We start from the raw sequence: 21859 nt of genomic DNA on the forward strand, positions 1-21859 counted from the left end.
AATTCTTTTCACCTATTTGCCTACCCGTTCCCCTCTGGCAACCACCAGTTTGTTCTCTGTATTTATGAGTCTGTTTCTGTTTGTTGTTGGGTAGTCTTGACTTTATTTAATGCCTTTCCAGCATCAATGGAAATGATCTAGGTTTTTTTTTTTTCTTCCTTAGTTGGGCTACTGATGTGATATGTTGATATAATTTAAAATATTAAGCCATCTGTAAGTCCCTAAGATGCATTAGACTTCCTTTCTATATTACGTATTATCAATTATTTACTTGTTGAGTTAACTGTAGAAATAATTCCCCCCCACTTTATCTCAGTGAATTGAAGGCTGCTTCTAAGGATATATAAAATATGATAGGATAACAAAAATTTTAAATAGGAAATGATCCATAGGGTAGGCCAGAGAGAGGTTACACAGCTAGTAAGTGATAAAAGGAAGCTCACACTTGAAAGCATGTGCTTTTTCTCTATTCACTTGCTCTTACGAGTACCTGGCTTTCTGATATTCTTGAAAGAATGCACGGATCTTTGTATCGTTCAGAAATCCCTCATTCGTACTGTGTTTCTCAACTGAGGTTTTATGAAAGTTATACAACAGTGAGTTTGCCTTCTGTAATGAGTACCCAGGTTCTGGTTATTTTCTGTGGCCAGAAACACATCTGCCTAACTGAGCCAGTTGAGCTGGGGACAGACCTATGTTCTCTCATGGATATGAAGGAGCTGCAGAAGGCCTGGTGCCCTAAATAAAACACCCCCTCTGATAGAAAGGAGCAAGAGAGAGTTCCTGGAGAAAGGGTCAGATTTTTCCTTACAAAGAACTTTGGGTCCCCTTTAACACAGAGATAAAAGGGTGAGTTTTGGTGCTGGGCTTTGTTGCTTATTATGTCATGGCTACAATATTTTTAGTCCGAATATTTTTAAGGCAGTAAAACCAGATGCCTGCTTTAGTCATAAAAAAAACATATCAAAAAAAAAATCATTGATCCTTTAAAAAATACAAAGAGAACACCTAGCTTTGAGCTATGTTATTTCTGGATGTGCTGCTATTCAAGATAAAGCATGTGGATAAGGTACCTTTAGGTAACTGAGCAAGTTCACTTGTAAGGGATCATTATTTTAAATGTGTTAAAATGTTGGGAAAGATTTCCATAATTATTAACTTTGTTCCAGAATCATTCATCTCTAGTTCTTCTGTAGTGTAGTGTAATTAGGGAGCAAGGTCAGTTGTTTTTAAAGTCACTGTTAGTTTGAGATAAGATCATAGTTGTAGTATCTGCACATAAAAGAATGCTTGTCTTTCTTTTATCAACTATACACAGCTCATCCCAAAATGGTACACTCATTAAAAACAAGTTAAAAAGCAACCCTGTTTTATCCTGTTGGAAAAATTTCACGCTCTGTGAGGGGACCATTTTTCTGAGTGTGGCTCTTCCAGGAATCAGCGTGGGGTAGATGCTTCAATGTGTGAGTGCAGCTAGCCTAGAACCAGTTCCCATCTGTGGAATCATAAGCCAGGGCATGGAATAAATGACTGATAGTCTAATATTGGCCCTAGAGATTGCTCCTCAACGTAGGAAAGCATATAACAAAGGTTGGAGGTGAAAGTTACACCTAAAAGCCATCTGTGTTTAGGGGGACCATCATATAGCACCTGCAAAAGTCACCTTTGTAGTTTTGAAGGGTGGCCAGTGGAATAAAAAATAAAATATTGGACTCTTCAAATACTTGCTGAAGTTAGAATCTGTGCCAAATCAAATCTGTTAAGAAGTAAGTTCACTGGAAAAAAAAAAAACAAAACTGAAATATCAACCTTGATGAAAGAAATGTGTTTTTTGATCATTTTATCCTATTACCAAATGTGTTGGCAAATTGAATTTTTAGAAATGTAAAAAACATTCTAATCACATTTTCAAATTAAAATATTCATTTTGGTGATTTTGTAAGATTTTAAGGTTTTAAAAAATATTTTACAACTTCTCTTTGATTGGGTTTCAAATTTTCAACATCCTACATCTGAGATCCAACATTTTCTACTATTTATGCAGATTATATTACATGGACAAATTAGTGTGATGTAATGTTAAATTTTTAAAAAGTAGGATCCAACATTTTCTTCTTATTATATATAAAATGTACATTAAAACAATTGTTGTTAGGATTGTAGCAACTCAAGTAATTTTTTTTTGTTTTCAGTTTTTCAAGCTTTTCAGTGTTACGTTGCTTCTATAATTAGATAAATTTGACATTTACATATTTTGCCATTGATATAACTTATTTTAGATAAAATAACAATATTCTCATCATCTTCCAGTGTATTTATATGCTCAACATAGTTCAAATGAAGGCATTATGCTTGAAATAGATCCAGAAGCCACATTAAAATACTTTCGGTTTTATTAATGTTGACAGTTATAACTTCTTCTGCTCAACAAATAGGACAGACTCTTAAATTTGACATGATGTTTACTCATAATCATGTTGCCTACATAATCACACCTATCCCTGTCTGTCCAGTGTTTATTAAAATAATAAGCCAAAGTATATTGCCCTCTATTGTTAGCCTTTGAATGGTTTGCTTCTCAATGAAGCAACCATACACTTGAACAGAGGTTACAAATTGGCAGCTGTAGGATGTCTGTATGAGGCCAGGGGGGCAGTTTAATTAGTGTAACTAAGTAAAAATACAAGTAGCTCAGTGTGTTTCCATCCAGCCACCTTTACACATTTCCTCTAACTATGCTGTCGTGGTCATTTGAGATTGTGACATTCCTCACGGTTAGGCCAATAAACAAGCCAGAAAAGTGGTCTCAGTACTTTTATATATTTTCCCCTCTGGTCCCTTGTTTCAGTTTTGATGTATATTTATTTATATTCCTTTATCTACTTTGCTACAGACTTAAGCAACTCAGCAAATCCCAAAGTGTATTTATTCCTATTTAGTTATAAATCCAATTTGTAATATGTTTCCCCTGTCTAGCCACAAGGTTCATCTTTCTCCCAGATACCTAATTTGGATATATGATGGCCATTTGAATATCTTTTTTGGAGAAATAACCCAATGTGCTTTTTCAGGTGACATACCATATCAGCTTTTAATTAACTAGTAGTAATAAAGTCTGCTTAACTATGAGTCTTTCCTCTCACCCTCCCTCAAAAACAGGAACATTTAAAAAATTATTTAAGGACACATTCATTAAAAACATGATCATACTACCCTACTATGCTAAGTAAGTCAGTCAGAGAAAGACAATTATCATATGATCTCACTGATACATGGAATTTAAGAAACAAGGCAGAGGATCATAGGGGAAAACAGGAAAAAATGAAACAAGACGAAACCAGAGAGGGAGACAAACCATAAGAGACTCTTAATCTTAGGAAACAAACTGAGGGTTGCTGGAGGGGGAGAAGTGGGGGGATGGGGTAACTGGGGGATGGACACTGGGGAGGGTATGTGTTGTAATGAGCACTGGGTGTTATATGAGACTGATGAAGCACAGACCTGTACCCCTGAAACAAATAATACATTATGTTAATTAATTTAAGTTAAAATAAAAACATCGTAAGAAAGATAAAAAATGAAAGTCTCTCACAGTTCCACATACTTGCCAACACTTGTTTTTGTATTATCGTAGCCACCATGTGAATGTGAAGTTGTATCTCAGTATGGCTCTGATACGTATTTTCTAATGACTAAAGATGTTGAGCATCTTTTCATGTGTTTATTGGACATTTGTACATCTTCTATGGAGAAATGTTCAAATCCTTAATCCTTTGCCCGCAAGTTAATGGGTCATTTGCTTATCACTGTTGAGTTGTAAGGGTTTTTAATATACTCTGGGGACTCATCTCTTATTAAATATATGAGTTTTAAATATTTTCTCCTATTCTGTGGGTTTTCTTTTCACTTTCTTGAGAGTCTCCTTTGAAGTACAAAAGCTTTCAGTTTTGAAGAAGTCCAATTTATCTGCTTTTTCTTTTGTTATTTGTGCTTTTGATGTCATAACAACAAAAACATTGCCTAATACAAGGCCACAGAGATGTACACCTGTTTTCTTGAGTTTTATAGTTTAAGCTCTACATTTAGGTCTTTAATCCTTTTTGAGTTAATTTTTGTATATGGTGTGAGGTGGGGATCCAGATTAATTATTTTGGATGCATGTTGATACTTAGTTGTTTGAAATATCTTTTATAAAAAAGATAATTTTTCCCCATTGAGTGGTCTTGGCACCCTTGTCAAAAAACAATTGACCAGGGGCGCCTGGGTGGCTCAGTTAGTTAAGCATCTGCCTTTGGCTCAGGTCATGATCTCAGGGTCCTGGGATTGAGTCCAACATCGGGCTCCCTGCTCAGCGGGGAGCCTGCTTCTCCCTCTCCCCCACCCCCCTTGTAGGACTCGCTCATTCTCTCGCACTTTCTCTCTCTCAAATAAATAACTACAATCTTCAAAAATAAAAATAAACAATTGACCATACATGCATTGTTGTTTTTTGTTTTTTTAAACTTTTGTCTCTCAACTCAATTCCATTGACTTATATGACATCCTTATGCCAGTATGACATTGTTTTGGTTACTATAGATTTGTAGTTGTTTTTGAAATTGAAACTGTAAGCCCTCCTACTTTGTACTTCTTTTTAAGTATGGTATTGGCTATTCCTGGTCCCTTGCAATTCCATATAAATTTTATTATCAGCTTGTTAATTTCTAAAAAGTCAGATAGGATTCTGATCGGGATTATGTTTAATCTGTAGATCAGTTTGGAGAGTACTGCCATCCTAACAAAGTTAAGTTTTCTGATCCATGAAAATAGGATAGTTTTCCATTTACTTACATTTTCTTTCACTTCTTTCAGCATTGTTTTATATGTTTTCAGAATATGTATTTTGCACTTACTTTGTTAAATTTATTCCTAAGTATTCTTAGGAACACATATAAACTTTGGAATAGGTGTCTAGCCTTTTTTTTTTTTTTTTTTTTTTTTACAGAGAGAGAGAGAGGTGTGAGTAGGGTGGGACAGAGGGAGGAGAAAAAGAATTATAAGCAGGCTCCACAGTCAGCATGGGGCTCCATCCCATGACCCTGACATCATGACCTGAGCCAAAATCAAGAGTCAGACACTGAACTGAGCTACCCAAGTGCCCCTCTGTGTTTTTGTCTTAATAGACTTTATTGTGGGGTTAGTTTTAAAGGTTCATAGCAAAATTGAGTGGAAAATACACAGACTTCTCATCTACCCCCTGCCTTCACGCAGGGATAGCCTTTCCCATTATCAACATTCCCCCAACGGGGTGATAACATCTGTTACAATTGATGAACCTATGTTGACCATCATTATCATCCAAAATTCACTATGAACCTTGCTTAGTAATATGCATTTAAAGTTCCTCCATGCCCTTTCATGGCTTGATAGTTTGTTCCTTTTCAGTGCTAATATTGCATTATCTAGACAGACCACAGTTTATTTAGCCATTCACCTACTGAAGGACATTTGACAGCTTCCGAGTTTTGGCACTTATGAGCAGGACTGCTAGCAAAATCTGTGTGCATATTTTTGCATGTACATAAGTTTTTTATTTCTTTGGACTAATACCAAGGAGCTTAATTGCTGGGTTGTATGGTAAGATTATGTTTCCTTTTATAAGAAACTGCCAAACTCAAGTGGCTGTACCATTTTGCATTCCCATGAGCAACGAATGAGTTCCTGTTGCTCCACGTTATAGACAGCATTTGGTGTTTCAGTGTTTTGGATTTTGGCCTTTCTAATAAAGTGTGTAGTGGTATCTCAGTGTTTCGGTTTGCATTTCCCTAATGACACGTTGTGTGGAGCTTTTTCATATGCTTATTTTACATTTGTATATCTTGTTTGGTGAGGTATCTACTAAGGTCTTTGGCCAAGTTTTCATCAGGTTGTGCATTTTCTTGTTGAGTTTTAAGAGTTCTTTGTATATTTTGGATAACAGTTCTTTATTAGCTAGGTCTTTTGTAAATATTATTTTCCAGTATGTGACTTGTCTCCTCATTCTCCTGAGACCATGTTTGTTTTTTTTTTAAATTGTATTTATTAGAGAGAGAGATAATCAGAGAGAGCAGGAGCAAAGGGTGGGAGTGGGGGAGAGGGAGAGGAAGCAGACTACTCGCTGAGCAGGGAGCCCAGTGTGGGGCTTGATCCCAGGACCCTGGGATCATGACCTGAGCCTAAAGTAGACACTTAACCGACTGAGCCACCCAGGTGCCCCAATCAGGCTCTATTTGGCTTTTGAGCTATTTGATTCCTTTTAAAATGTCTATCACTATTTGGTGAGACATGTTTCTCAATTTTCTTTTAGTTCTTAAAACATGGTTCTTTAAGGTCTTTTTTTTTTTTTAAAGATTATTTTTTTGAGAGAGAGAATGAGAGAGCGAGCGCGAGAGGGGAGAGGTCAGAGGGAGAAGCAGACTCCCCACCGAGCAGGGAGCCCGATGGGGACTCAATCCTAGGACTCCAATATCATGACCTGAACTGAAGGCAGTTGCTTAACCAACTGAGCCACCCAGGCGCCCTAAGGTCTTTGAACACATTTTAAAAAGCTTGTTTAAAGTTTTAAGTAAGTAATGTCTTTTCTTTCTCATGGGCAGTTTCTCTTAGTTGCTTTTTTCCCTGGGTATGAGCCATACTTTCTTTCCATGTGTTATATTTTTGTTAAAAATTGGGACATTTTGAATAATGTGCCCAATCTCGGAATCAAATTCTCCCTCATCCCCAGGGTTTATTGTCACTGCTTCTTGTTGTTTGGTGACTTTTCCTGAACTAATTTTGTGAAGTTCATATTCTTTATGGTGTGTAGCCATTGAAATCCCTACTTAGTAGTCTAGTGGTCAGCTAATGATTGGATAGAGATTTTCTTCAATCAAATCTTTCCATTACTGCTGGAGGGTACTGAGTGCATGTTGAGGCAGGTCTTCTACACTCATTCAGGCAATTAGAACTTTCTTAGCCTTCACTTCCTGCTTGTGCATTGACAGGTGACAGCTGTGGCCTTCTCAGGTGTTTTCTGAGCATGTACACATGCCTACCCATTTGCATGGCCTTCTAGATCTGAAATTTTTACTGCTCATGGCCTTATGATTAGGACTTATTGTGTCCCGTCCAATAAAATCTGTCTACCTCAAGGTTGCAAAAATATTCTCATTTCCTAGTGGTTTTTATGTGTTCTTAGTTTTTCTATGATCCATTTTTAATTTTTGTATATTATGAGAACTAAGAGTTGAGGCTTATTTTTTCCATATAGCTATCTTGTTCCAGCACTATTAGATTTCCCCATTGAGATGATTTTGGTGCCTTAGTCAAAAGTCAGTTGACTCTATGTGTGCCCGTCTGTTTCTGGGCTCTATTTTGTTCCAAAGATTTGTCTATTCTTATGCCAAAACCATAGTCTTATTATTATGCCTTTATAGTAAGCCATCTTTTCAAGATTGTTTTGGTTATTTTAATTCCTATTCATTTCCATATAAATTTTAGTTTATCAATTTTACTGAAAAAACTCACTGGAATTTTGATAGATTATGTTGAATCTATAGGTCAATTTGGTAGGAATATTTTCTGTACTGGCTAGTCCATAAATATGGTATTTTACTAAAAACAACTTTGTACTCTAACTTAAAAGATATTCTTCTTTTATTGTGAATATAGCATTGAGCAAAGTACATAAAATATGAAGACATGTCCACATGGCCCAGTTCAAGACACAGAACCCTGCCAGAATCCCTGAAATTTCCTATCTTGATCCCATCCTTGATCATGGTTCCATTCTTTCCCAACCAGATGCAACCACTATCATGACCTTTACAATAATAATTTTCTTGCTTACTTTGTAGGCTTGACTATTTTAAAACTTTACATGAATGGGAATCATATGTGTATGATATATGTGCTTATTCTACCTTTGTTCCTCAAAGAACTCTTTTTGTATGTAGAATTCTATAATGGTAGTTACATAATTCCAGCACATTAAGTTATCATTCCCATATCTTCTGACTATAACAAGAAGTTGGCTGGCTATTGATTTAATGTCTTTATCTTCAATTACTTGTAAGATAGTATCTTTCTATTGGTGTTCTGCAGTTTCAGTATGATGTGGATTTCTTTATCCTGCTTTAAAGAAAACTTCTAATATTTTTTCTAACATTTTAAATTGTGTTCAGTAGGAGTGTTGGTCCTGCCATTACTGGAAATGGGAATTAATTTTAATTTTTAAAATAAAACCAGAATCTTGCTTTACATACTTCTCTGTAACATCTTGTTACTCTCTTTAACTTCCTTTCAAAAATTAATTTATGAGATCTTTTTCATGTAATTTTATATTTTGTTTTTGTGAGTGCATATAATACCACTGTAGGAAAATATCAATTTACTGAATCTCCTATTGTGTATTCAAGTTGTTTCTGATTTTTACTATAATAAATGCCACACAAACTGGTTTAACTTAAAAATTTCTTCACATGGAATAACTAACATTAAGACTTATGAACTCAATGTTACAAATTACATGTGTCCCCACTTAGTTACAGACAAGAGAGAACTGGTGATTAGTTTTGCTCCAGGGGACCCTAGATGGTAAGTCTCTACAAAATTTCCTTGAAAATAAAACAGATGGGGTGACTGAAGCTCTACCCATCCCAATTACTCACCAGCCTTCCAGATTCTCTCAACAACATGTCTAGAGAGATCACTGGCAATTTAAGAAATATGTGAATACAAAAATAATATGATGGAGGACCATTTCAGCCCACAGTTAGCTCCTCTACACAGAAAGCAGACCTTTCATTAATCATGCCATAATTACTATGAGAAGTATAGAAGGAATCTAATACAAGATATTTGTATCTTTGGAGGATTCTGATACTAAAAGTGTAAATTCATAAGTATTATCTGTCTGTTGTTCATATAATTATAAGGAGTGGTAAGGGAATTCTTCTTGGCAGCCAGGATTACTCTAAGAATCTTTCTGTGAAAGAGAAGACACTACAGTAATTATTGCTTCTATTTTCAACTTCTACTGTAACACAGGACACATATAATGATACTGCACTTCTCATAAGAAAAGGGCATACTGTAACTTATTATTTTAAATAAAGCTGATGCCCCATCTAGCTATTTTGGAGTAGAGTGGGAAAGATAGGAACCTTGGCACTTTTTAACACAATAACAACAAAAACAAACCAAATCGTTTCTCTGTCTCAAAAAAAAAAAAAGCACCAAAAGCAAAATTTGAGCTTGCAACACGAGGAAAGTGGTACTGCTAAATATATACAAATGATGAAAGGTTTATCATATTCAAAAATTTTAAAGCTAGTGTATCATCCTGCCTCTGTTATTACTGTTAATCTTTTATTTCAAGAAGCACCCTATTAAGCAAAGCAATTTCCCAGGGAAGCACTTTGCTAATATTAATTGTTGTCCAAACGTCTTTTTATAATCTGCTAACTCAAATCAACACTGTCTTTAGTAAGCTGGTTCCCTTCCCTAGCATATCAAAGCAAAAACAACACTGTCGTTTTAAACACTGTTGGTGGGACTTTGGCATGATGCAAATAACTTCTATATCCTGTTTCCTACCAAAAATAGGCATAGGTAATAGTACGTTATTTAAAATACAATCCTGAAGAGTCATGGGACAAAGTAATAAAGGCCTTTCCCACAAAACATCCTTTTTAGTATTTGAAAACTTGAGTTAAAAAAGTGTCCAACTTGAAAATAGAGCTACCATATGATCCAGCAATTGCACTCCTGGGTATTTACCCCAAAGATACAAAAGTAGGGACCCGAAAGGCTACGTGCACCCCGATGTTTATAGCAGCAATGTCCACAATAGCCAAACTGTGGAAAGAGCCAAGATGTCCATCAACAGATGAATGGATAAAGAAGATGTGGTATATATATACAATGGAATATTATGCAGCCATCAAAAGGAATGAGATCTTGCCATTTGCAACGACATGGATGGAACTGGAGGGTATTATGCTGAGCGAAATAAGTCAAACAGAGAAAGACATGTATCATATGACCTCACTGATATGAGGAATTCTTAATCTCAGGAAACAAACTGAGGGTTGCTGGAGTGGGGGGTGGGGTGGGAGGGTTGGGGTGACTGGGTGATGGACACTGGGGAGGGTATGTGCTCTGGTAAGCACTGTGAATTGTGCAAGACTGTTGAATCTCAGATCCGTACCTCTGAAACAAATAATGCAATATATGTTAAGAAAGAAAAAAAGAAGAAGAAGAATGTAGCAGGAGGGGAAGAATGAAGGGGGGGAAATCGGAGGGGGAGAAGAACCATGAGAGACGATGGACTCTGAAAAACAAACTGAGGGTTCTAGAGGGGACGGGGGTGGGAGGATGGGTTAGCCTGGTGATGGGTATTGAGGAGGGCACGTTCTGCATGGAGCACTGGGTGTTATGCACAAACAATGAATCATGGAACACTACATCTAAAACTAATGATGTAATGTATGGGGATTAACATAACAATAAAAAAATTAAAAAAAAAAGTGTCCAACTTCATCAAATACTTTTCAGAGTATGCTTATGTACTAAAACCATTTAAATTGCTGTGAATGCTGTATATCCAGCTTAAAACATATGAAGTGAGACTCAAGGCTCAGAAAACATGGGACTTAACGCTGAAATGATCAATTCCCTGCTCTATGCCTTCATTTAAAATGTAGGAGAAAAAGCAAATCTAGTTATTATAATGACTTTCATAAGTCAACTAGTCATTATTAATGTACTCTAAAGACAAGTGTGACAATTTCTTTATTTGTTTTTGACTTTTTTTTAATGTCCTGGACACAGATGACATTTTTAATTCTTTCTACAACTGTAAGTAATCAATTCACTGAGACAACAGCTCACACATCCACCCCACTACCACCATCACAGCAATTAAACAGGACTGCTTGGCAGACTGGAGCTGAGGGTAAAACACCAAAACAAACAAAAATAAAATCACACTTTACACTCATCTTAGGAGATGAAAAGTTTACTTAGAAATTGCAAACATTTAGCAAAGATAAGACATAAACACTATTTTCCATCGTCTACAGAAATACAATAATTTATAGCTGGCTTGGTACATGATCACATGGTAAAAACAATCTAATGGAAAAAACCAATGGTTCATTCTACTTTTCTGCCACTTGTAACAACTTAATAAGTGTACCAGTAAGTACTGGAAGACAGATGCACAGGAAGATTAGAATCCTAGGGCTGTTTGTTAATACACATTATTATAAGAATAATATAAAAACAAGTACAGATATACAATTAACATGCAATTTAAGCTATTATTTTGAAGAAACAGGACAGAATTTAGTGAACACATTGAAAAATGTGTTAATAATGTGTTGTTATAATGAGCATATCATGGTATTTTACATGGCATGGAATTTCTTCTTAAATAATGCTTGGCAAGTTGGAACAGATTGAGCTCGTTCTACAGCAAATTTAAAATGAAGACAATGTGGATAATTCTATTAGATACTTTTCTAAGTATACTAAGTAATTTTTAAAGTACCATGATTTCATGCCTACCTCACCATCTCCCAATTTAAAATAAAGTCATACTTTGTACCCTATGAACCTGCACTGTCCAATATAGCAGCCCTTAGCCACGTGGCTATTGGGGCACTTGAAATGTAGCTAGTCAGAACTGACATGCACTGTGAGTGCAAAATACACAATGAATTTTAAAAACTTACCATGGGAAAAAAGAAAGGCAAAATATCTCCATAATTTTGTATATTGATTACATACTAAAATGATATTTTTAATATATTGGGTTAATTAAAATATTTAAGCTAATGCCACCGGTTTCTTTTTTAATACACCTGCTAGAAAATAAAAAATTACATATGTGGCTCCCATTTATTTCTACTGGACAGTGCTAATATAAATAATTTACAGTCGACCTATTAGCCTTCGAATTTAGCATCATACTTTAAGCACTCTGGAGAACTAAGTCCCAGAACACCCTCTGCACATACTTTACTGCAAAATTTATTTTTATCCCTCTGCAAGGTATACATTTTAAGTGTAAAAAGAATTCACAAAATATTGAATCCTTAAAAAATGTGAATTAGTACACCGTGAGAGCTAAAAGAACTTTCAATGCAGATTGTTACATTGAGAAAAATAGCTTAAGAAAAACAGCAATGCAATCAGAGGGAAGATGGTTAGTATCTTCAGTAAAATAAGTTAGCCAAACTTATCTTTAATGCCCAGGATCTGACCTTGCACCACAGATCATATATGTAACTTGTCCATTTAACCACAACCTACGGGAAAATCTTAAAACAACATCAACAGCAACTTACATACTCCATTTTTGGAAAATCTTCAAGCAATGTGAAGTTCACACACATGGTCAATTCTAATAGCAGAGTACAGATGGTATCTGAGAACCATCCCGTAAATTAAAGTCCTGCAGTGTTAAATAAAGTAAGCAACTGCTTAGTGTCCAAGAGACTTGGATTTAAAAATAATTTTTTTAGAGGCTGTAAAAAAATATCACTGACCTTTTATCATTTTCTTCCCCCTCCTTCATTTTTTAGTTTTTGTAGTAGTGTGTATAAATTTTTGGTGTATTTATACCACATTATTTTTTATTCTGTCCATCTCAAATACAAGTCCATCTAGAACCCATTTCGTCCTTCTCCTAGGGACAACACACCTCAGCCCGAACACGGACAGTGGCCACCGGCCAGCAGCCAGCATCCCGGTGAGACACCAAGACCCTCGCCAGGAGGCAGTGCCCAGTTACACTGGGCTACGCGCTCTGTCCCTCCCAGCTCAGGTTGGAATGTTTGTTTTTTAAACTGTTTAAATCTCTTCACATTGGGCAAGCTCTGTCAAAAATGCTCTGAAGCCACAAATTAACAGATTCTGAAACAAATATTCATAAAAATTTCTCCCTCATATTAGAGATACTCTGAGAAAACACGGAAGTACAGGTGATTGAATATAACTTCACATTTCACCACTACCCACTTTTAAAACACTGGAAAGCAACCGAGATTTGGGGAGAAATGGACAGTACCTAAGACAGGTAATGCTAGGTATACCAATGCAGAAACTGACTGCAGAAGTCTACAGCAGTTCCCTCTCGGGTTCAGCAGCCCTATTAAGACATTTACTCACATTTATTAATGTGTCTTGCACAAAAAGATAACTGCTTAAACTTTTCCCATCTCCTACCTTCAGACCATGTTCTCCACAAACAGTATTTTTATTGCATGCTGCTAACTCCAGCCTAAATAAGCTTAGTAATTCCTGTCAAATGATAGAATTTTTCAGTTTCAAACATATATTACTCTAAAAATATACTCCTCCGTGAAAAGGTAACAGTTAGTTTGATGGTAGATCAATAATCGACTATTTATTGAGCACCTACTATGACTGCACTCAGTCTACACTCATTCTTTAACTGATAAGAAAAAAATACCTGCTTCAAACGCAAGATGACACTGGTGAGGGAGGGTACTATTATGAGCATTTCTAATAGAATGCTGTATGAGTCAATATCTGAACGTGTGAAATTGTTCATCCCTAGGACATGAAAAAACCTCAGATTTATTACTAATCACTTTATAGAGATAAATTACATTTGAAGTATGCTGCATAGTACTTTGAGGAAAGTGATGGCCATACATAAAATTAAGGCTGATTCCCTAAAGATATGGAAGAAAAGCCAGAATGTCATGGTTCATAATCATCCAAAGACAAAATAATAGTTTACACAAATATCTGGTTAATTCAGGCAAATGGCACTTGTATTAGGTTTCCAACTTTGCTTGAGGGGCTGGTTTAATAAAGAAAACTGCCTTGAAATAGGAGCACTTTAAATAAAATAAAAACCCTTTAAATACAATTCTCTGTAAAATCACTATATAAATTCAAGTTCCAAATCTCATTTAAATGTATATACATACATGTATGTGAATACGCACATATATGCCTTAAAGTATCTAAATTTCACTTACGATGTTTTGTGCAGTTGTATATCTTGCCTTGTATGTTTGAACCGAATGTATTTCTCCTGAAGCTGAGATGAGACAGAGGTAAGCTAGCTTTAACTTTCTAGCCTTTAATGATTCTGACCCGTTGGATCCCTGCAAGGTGCAAGGCATTATGCAGTGTACTGAACACATACAGGGTCTCTTTCAGGGAAACTGAAGTTTTAAGAAGCAAAACAGTTGTCAGTTTGAAAACCAACAGTAATTTTCTGAACAGGATTTCCAAAAACAGAATGATGTCAACTAAAACACCCCCAACTTCTGCCAAATGTGGAAAACAATATATTACAGAAATCGTTTCCATAGAAGACATGTGTAAGAGAACATTCGTAATAGGGCCACAGGGACTGAAGCAGCGAGATGAACAACGAGGCAGTCACAGAGCATCTATGAGCTACTGCACTGGTAGTGGTTTATAAAAAATACTATCTATACTAAAATTTTAAGAGCTAGTAATATATTTAGCATATTTTTGCCTTTTCTTTTTTTTGCCACTGAATATAAAATTTTGTCCTAAATTTACTAAACCTTCTACACCCTGAGGAATAACAGATTAATAAAAGAAATGCCAGGGTTGGCTTTGTGGACCATATTATCATCCAAAAAGCACAACCTATAAAGAGCTAATTCTTGGAAGCACAAAGTTTCATCTGCAGACTAAGCTACTGCTCTCTTTTTTAGCAAAGAGTTTGGTTTTAAGTGTTAACATGGCCTAGCGAGAACACAGATGTCCAAGTTGAGAGCCAGAGGCGCCCCCGCCACACACACACACACGCACACACACACGCACACACATACACACACACGCACACACACACACGCACATATACACATATACACACACACATACACACACGCGCGCACACGCACACGCACACACATACACACACACACGCACACACATATACACACACACGCACACACACACATACACACACACACGCACACACACACACACGCACACACAACCCAGATCTACAACCGACACAATGGCTTTCTGTCTCCACTATGAACTATGACATATTGCTGCCGTTTAGGAATATATTATTCAACAGTCCTCTGAAAAGCACTTTGGGATCTTTAGCTGTATATTTTTATGAAATTACAATTACAGGTTATTTGCTATCTTGAAATAGGGACTTTCTGTCCCTCCCTCCTCCATACCCAAATATATAACATGCCACATTTTAAGTTTCATCTCAGTATTTACTTCTTTTCCTCCAACATGGAATTTGGGAGGGAATTCTTAAAAGTCCTTAAAGTGAGGCAAAGGATTCATTTAGAACAATCATTTGGCCTTTCTTGTAGGGCACAGTGCCACTGTTTCCCTTGACCTTGGGCTGCCCAGGCTTCAGGCTGATCTTCAATTATACACATGCTCTCCTCTAAAATACAATGCCTCTGACCCCCAAAAAGTTAGTTGCCACAAGGAAAGAATGAATTCTTCTTGGTAGGGTCCTTAAAAATGCTAAGAAATACACACCAAAGCATCCTACCTGCTCATATCAGTATCTCAAGAAAGGATACAAACTCCATGGGACCATGCCTAGCAACTGGAATCAATACAATGAATTACAATCAACTGTCTGATAAAACTTCCATCCTTTGTTTTCCACCTAAACATTAAATATGATCTTGTTCCCTCTAGAAAGAAGAAAGGCACTCAAATTAACACAGTATGTTTAACTATTTTTTAAAAGACCTTGTGTGACAAGTAGAATTTTCAGGGTTGACTTTTTTCCTGCCCACTGCCTTCATGCCACTGAATTTGTCTATGCCTTCCTGTGACTCCACGTACACCTCCGTTCAGCAGGAGTACACCGAGAGCACGTGCAGGCATGGGGGGCGGCAGCGCGCCAAGTACCAGGGTCTGCACGGTTCTGTTTGAGACATTTATTCAGAAGACACACGTTGTTAATAATGCTGTTCACATTTTCTAGAATACTTTAAATACTTTAAAGTTCTAAAATATAATTTTCTAGTAACAAAATAACTGTAAGCTTACAAAAACTTTCTGCAAAAAAAAAGAGAATATACGTTACTTCCTTTTTTAACTAAATCTTTAGTATCTTCTATAATTAAGAGGGACTAAAAGATTACCCTGTTGTACAGCAAGAGGCAGTTGTACTCCTAAATTATATTTAGCCTATGCCAGATACCATCTTGTGCTACAGAAAATTACTACTGTTAATTTGTTCTCAACAGTATTAAAAGTTCTCTTTGTATAATAAGCATGAATTGACATGACCTGAATACATGGAAATCACACAAAGTCTACCACTATATATGCTTTCCTACAAACTACCACAGAAAAGTCCAGGAACTTTTTTCCCATCTTGTGTCACATAAGCCCTCACCTGAAGATTTAAATGGCTTTGAGTGACAACCTGTATGGATTTAATCCTATTAATAATGAAGTCCTTAATTTAATTAGAACCGTACCATAGGAATAAGGGATATGACTGAGAGTCTGGGCCCAGGGTTTCCAAAGAGGTAATAGAATGCTAAAACCTAGAAAAGAAAAAGGGGACATTAATAGGTAACTAATCCTTAAATTAAAAAAAAATGACTCACATAGGTTTAAGAAATACCTAAAAAGGTCCACAGTTCAAGCTGGGGAGTAGAAAAGGAGAAGCATAAAATGACTATCCAGGCACAAATACAGATCAACAAGTCTTTGAAATCAAAGAATTTCTTCAAATGCCCCAGTGTCTCTGGCTCTGTTGGCAAGATCTGTCCTCCAGTATCATAAATGAACAGAAAGTAGTGTTCTTAATGCAAACGAGCTTTGTTCTATGAATTTTTAATATATATTTAAAGTACAGTTAATTCATAATTATAGAGCTGCATTTCTTGGCTGGTATTTAACGAGTTTAAACAAGGTATTTAAATGAAGAAAAACTCTAAATTAACTTATTGTTTATGTAATAGCTCACCGGAAGTATCATGAATCTAGACTACATCATTCATTCACAATCCATTATTCTAATCCATTAATTTCTCAGTCATAACTCATTCTGTTCATTACTCATGATCAATCTTTCCCTTCTTCAAACAGATAATCATTTATTAACTTGATAAATATTTAATGAGTCCTCACAATGTGCAAGGCACACAGTATAATGTGGGAACACCGTATTACCAAAATAGGTATACTTAAAAAAAGGTGGGGTGGGGGAAGAAGGTGGTGGTGGAGGTATTTACAGATCTTATTGCTTTTGGCTTGTCAGTAGTATTCTTGATCCACAGGACAGTACAATGGCCTACTATTCTTCCAATGAAAAGTTTGATGAAACGTGTGTCAATCTAAACTATCTTTTTGACAATGACATATTTATAGGAAAAAAAAAAAAGATTAACACGTCCCTGAAAATAGACACACCTTTCCACTGCATGAACTCATTCAGTCAAAGAGATATTATCACACCATAGCTAATGAGTGTAGATGTCAACCATCTAGGAAAAAACACAACCATACAGGGCAATACTAGGTTTTTCTGTGCATGAACACTTGAAAAATGCCAATTTTAGAAATAAAGTAGCACACAAAAGTCACACAGTAAATATCCTTTAGATATTTGTATTTTTACTCCCTACTCAAAACTTTTACAGGAAGACAAGAGACCAAGATATCTTATAGGACTGCATGGCTTCATGAAGGGGTGGATTAAGGGCCTGAACACACATGAAGACAGACAACATCAAAGGTGGAGGCTATAAGAAGGCGTGAAGCACTATCAAATGGAGCTGATGTTTCACAGGGTATTGTCTACGCTCCTGTCCTGTCACTCTCACATCAAAGCATAAGAAGCCCTATTACTTGGGATACTTAGAATGATGTGTGGAAAAAAGGTAATACTGAGTGAGGCCAGGATTTGGCAACATGTATTTAGTGGAATGGGCTGACTCTCTCATGTCCTCTCTGTGTAGTCTCCCCACCATCCCCTGCAGGTGCTGAAAATCACGAACTAATGGTTTTATCCATAGAGGTCTAGATAGACCTTGAGGTATTTGATTCAAAATATGCTTTGTACACAAAGGGCCATGGAATTATGTTCATAATGACAACTGTTTTCTTACCTAAATACTACGAAAACTATAAAAGGTTAATTTTGCCCCAAGAGAGAAAAGCAGCTTCTGTCTACAAGAACCGGGCTGAACAATTTTTCTGGTGTTCTTAAGTCTTACCTGACAGTTTGCTACCCAACAAAATCATGATGCACAAAAAGAACTTATGCCTCTCCTAAGCTTAAGGCAATGTACCTCACTCAAGCCCAGGGTTTCCATAACAGAAGACAGGAGACGTTTGCCTTTCCCTATGTCTGTCCCCTCACCCTACAGGTGACCTAGCAAGTAAAAAGAACAAGCAAAGAACGGCGGTCGTACTTACTTCGGCCACTATTACATTCTGCACACACATAGGACAATAGGCAGTTTCCATCGTTAGGGGAATTTTAAAGGGGCAGTTCATATTAATACTGTGTGTGTGTGTGGTTTGTTTAATGGGGTATGAAATTCACTGGAAAGAGGACGGAGAGTATCTTCAGTACACATCCTCAAAATAAGACATTTAAGGAAAAACAAAGGTAAAAGTGTCAAAAAATATGGAATGGATTGGGAAAATAAAGAAAAGGTATGTGGAGAGGAAAGAACAAACACAGACCATTTACAAAGGGGAAAATATATTAAGAAAGTAAACATTACCAGGCCCTTTTCCCACCCTGCCTCACAGACCTGAAAAACCCAGCCCTTATTATTAAAAAGATAAGATACAGCTGTGAGGTGGCTACTTTGGTACCTCATCCCTGATAAGTTTAATATCAAAGTCTTTAAGTTGTTTTATTTTTTAAAACAAAGGTTGAAGAACTAACCTTCAAAAGCTATTCTTTCCTCTGGCATTTACCAGCAAACTTTTAATAATCACTTCATAAACATTTTGTAGTTTAAGTATATCCTCAGGAACTTAAATTTTTAAAAAGGAAGATTTTTATGGATACATTTCCATGCATATTTTCCCCACTTTTCATGGTGAATTTAAAAGGAAAATAAGTAGTAATAACTAAAAATGGCATTCCAGGTTTAAATAACAAATGATGTTATTTATAGGGGCTAACTTGAGTGTTTTTGGCCTATACCAAATTTGAGGTAAAAAGAATCTATCAAAAACTAGTGATAAAAATAATTTCCCAGTCCTGTAATTACATAAACTCTTAAAATTCATTTTTCTTTTAAAATAACCATTTTAAAATGGATTACACATTGGAAGCATGTTTTTTATATAAATTCCAGTACTTCTGACTTTGGTTACATTGGTTGGTAACTTGAGAAAGAGAAATGATTTATATTTTCACAAATCCATCTATCTGGCCATTTGATTCTCAAAACAATAATTAGATATGAGTAATTTTGAGCTTGTATTATTCTAAAGCTGAACAACAACATGAATTTTTAATTAAAAAAAAAAAAAAAGAAACTAGCCTATGCAGCAATTGCACTGAGGTGGGTAGACGTGTCTGTGAACCAGTTAGGAGAACCAAAATGAGAGGAAGCTTCACGTATAGAAATATAAAGGATGAAAAGTTTAAAAAAAAAAAAATTAAGACTGTTTAGCAGGAAGAAACCACACAGTTATTTTATCCCCAAAGGAATGCCAGTTCTTAACAAAATAAATAAACTGAAAGATTTACTATGGACTTTTAACCTAAAGATGAAGACCACATAATAGCAAACAGTTCATGCAACTATGTAAGGATGAAAGGAAAGCAATATTGCACTGAAAGGGGAACCTGCAGGACTAATCCACCTCTTTCATTGACTCAACGTAACCAGCCACTTCCTGTATGCGTTGGCAAACCTGGCCTGCTCTACGTTCCGGCAGGTGGACAATACTTGATCGATGAACCTGTGCTCCATTTCCAGGCCCCGGGAGTCTGCAGCTGGGGTCCGCTTCAGGCGTTTGGTTTCCTGGGAATAGCCTCGCCTGCTACAGTCACTCAGCCCGTCCACCTCCATGGCCTGAGACACGTGTGGGCCTGCTGCGTCACTCAAAGTCCCCCCAGGGCTGTCGACAGGTGACAACTGGGTCACGCTGTGAGGAAACCTACCACTTAAGTGATGCTGAAGGTAGAAAACGTGCCGCCTGTGAAGGAGGAGGGGGGAGGAAGAGAACACGGAAAAGAAAACTCAGTATCACAACGTCAAGCTTTTCAGGGAAAAAAACAATAATAATAAGTTGATAATTTCAAGACATACAATACTCAGTTTGCTGTCCCCCTTGGTGACCAGAGTTACCTGGAGCGGGGGGAGGAGCAATTACACTGAAGTCTCTGCGTATTTAGACCAGAGTCTTACAAACCCAGGTTACTGGATTGTTTGTGAGAAAGAACCCTACATACGACCCCAAGGGTTTTTTAATACCACTGACTGAGATGATGACAATCACTTGGAATTGTTACTCTTTGTAACTACAGTATAAAATGAGAAATAGATCTTAGCCCAATTTCTGCTATAAAAAAACAAAACAGAACCAAAATTAACTTCACTGACATCCTAAAACATAAGTGATTCAGGAATAACGGGATTAAATAGCTCATCCAGAGGCTTTTAGTCCATGGCCTCTATCTAGTATTTTCTTTAATAAGAACAGGTATTATCTAAAAACCAACTGAACTTTTCCTGAAATCCATCACTACAGTCTCATTAAATATCTACATGCAGTAGGGATGTGCTGGGCTCTAAGCAAAGCACTTAAAAGACACAGCTCTTGTACTTCCTCTAAGGAGAGCAGTTCTCCTGCCCTTAGATTCATCTAGAGTTTTTTGTTAAAAATGAAGATCTATGTGCCTAATCTCCAAAAATTTTGACTCAGTGGGGGTGCATATCTACTGTTCACAATTGGTAAACCACATAGATTCTAGGTTGTTCTATCTCATTATTCTTATTAGCAACTCTAAGCCCTTGAGAGATAACTCTGTTCATTTTCCCAGCATATTCTGGAGTAGACAGGGAGCATATAATTTACCCATTTTATAGAGGATAAAACTTAAAGGACAGATAAGGTGCCTAAGGGCAATGACTCAATAGTAGAAAACTGGCCTGTATAATTACAGGTCATCTCAACTGTCGCTTTTCCCCATACCTCACCCAAACTTAATCTGTATACAAAGCTTCTGCTAATCTAGCTCTCTCTTAAACACAAGTATAACTCTTACATTTTCTCAGCCTTCCTACTGATGTACCTAAATACAGAACAGCAACAAAGTCTGTTAACACCAAAACAACATGAAGTTAAGATCTATCTTCTCTCTAGAAAATGTGGAATTAAGAGTGTCTTGTTTTACAAGAAAAAGAAATTTTTTTATGAAGGTGCCAAAGAGGGGAGATGGTCTTCCACCTTCTATATACATGTAGCATGGAAGAGCAGCTGAACACATGTCCTCAAACAGCCTACAAGATAGACTAGCCTGGCAAAAGGGGGCAGATCTCAACAACTTTAAAAATACACAAATATTTAAACTGCCTACCTCCTGCCTGGCACAGGCAAGTCCTTTGTTTACAAATAGAATCCTCTAGTCTGAGGTAGAATCCGTATTTATAGAGATGGAGACGCCTCAAAAAAAGAACCAATCGGGGGTTCCCACCCGGACTTCATTCCAACATGACAGTTACTATGCTGTCAAATGTACTCAGAACTCAGGTTATGAGGTTGCTAATTTCTTTCACTCCTTCCTAATAATTCTGCCCTCCTCCAAAGCACACTTTAAAAAACAAAAAGTGTCAAGAGCTTATACTTAAGGAAACTTAATTTGCAG

The 21859-nt window shown here is 36.5% G+C and overlaps 1 protein-coding gene across 3 annotated transcripts in view; it reads right to left on the bottom strand.

Moving 5' to 3' along the window:
• Positions 1 to 11001: 11001 nt before the first annotated feature.
• Positions 11002 to 21859, bottom strand: part of PTAR1 (protein prenyltransferase alpha subunit repeat containing 1) — a 51869-nt gene continuing 41011 nt past the window's right edge. Inside the window, exons 7-9 of one of the 3 annotated variants that reach the window (XM_078062157.1) lie at positions 20153 to 20187; positions 16491 to 16559; positions 11002 to 15928 (exon numbers count right to left, since the gene is read on the bottom strand). In XM_078062157.1, coding sequence (XP_077918283.1) covers positions 15855 to 15928; positions 16491 to 16559; positions 20153 to 20187 — 178 coding nt within the window. In that variant the 3' untranslated portion in view covers positions 11002 to 15854. Of the gene's footprint in view, positions 16560 to 16835; positions 20188 to 21859 lie in introns of those variants that run through there. The other 2 variants (XM_078062156.1, XM_036117898.2) reach the window with 2 other exon arrangements.

The sequence above is a fragment of the Halichoerus grypus genome, chromosome 14 (assembly GCF_964656455.1).
Source record: "Halichoerus grypus chromosome 14, mHalGry1.hap1.1, whole genome shotgun sequence".
Taxonomy (NCBI): Eukaryota; Metazoa; Chordata; class Mammalia; order Carnivora; family Phocidae; genus Halichoerus; species Halichoerus grypus.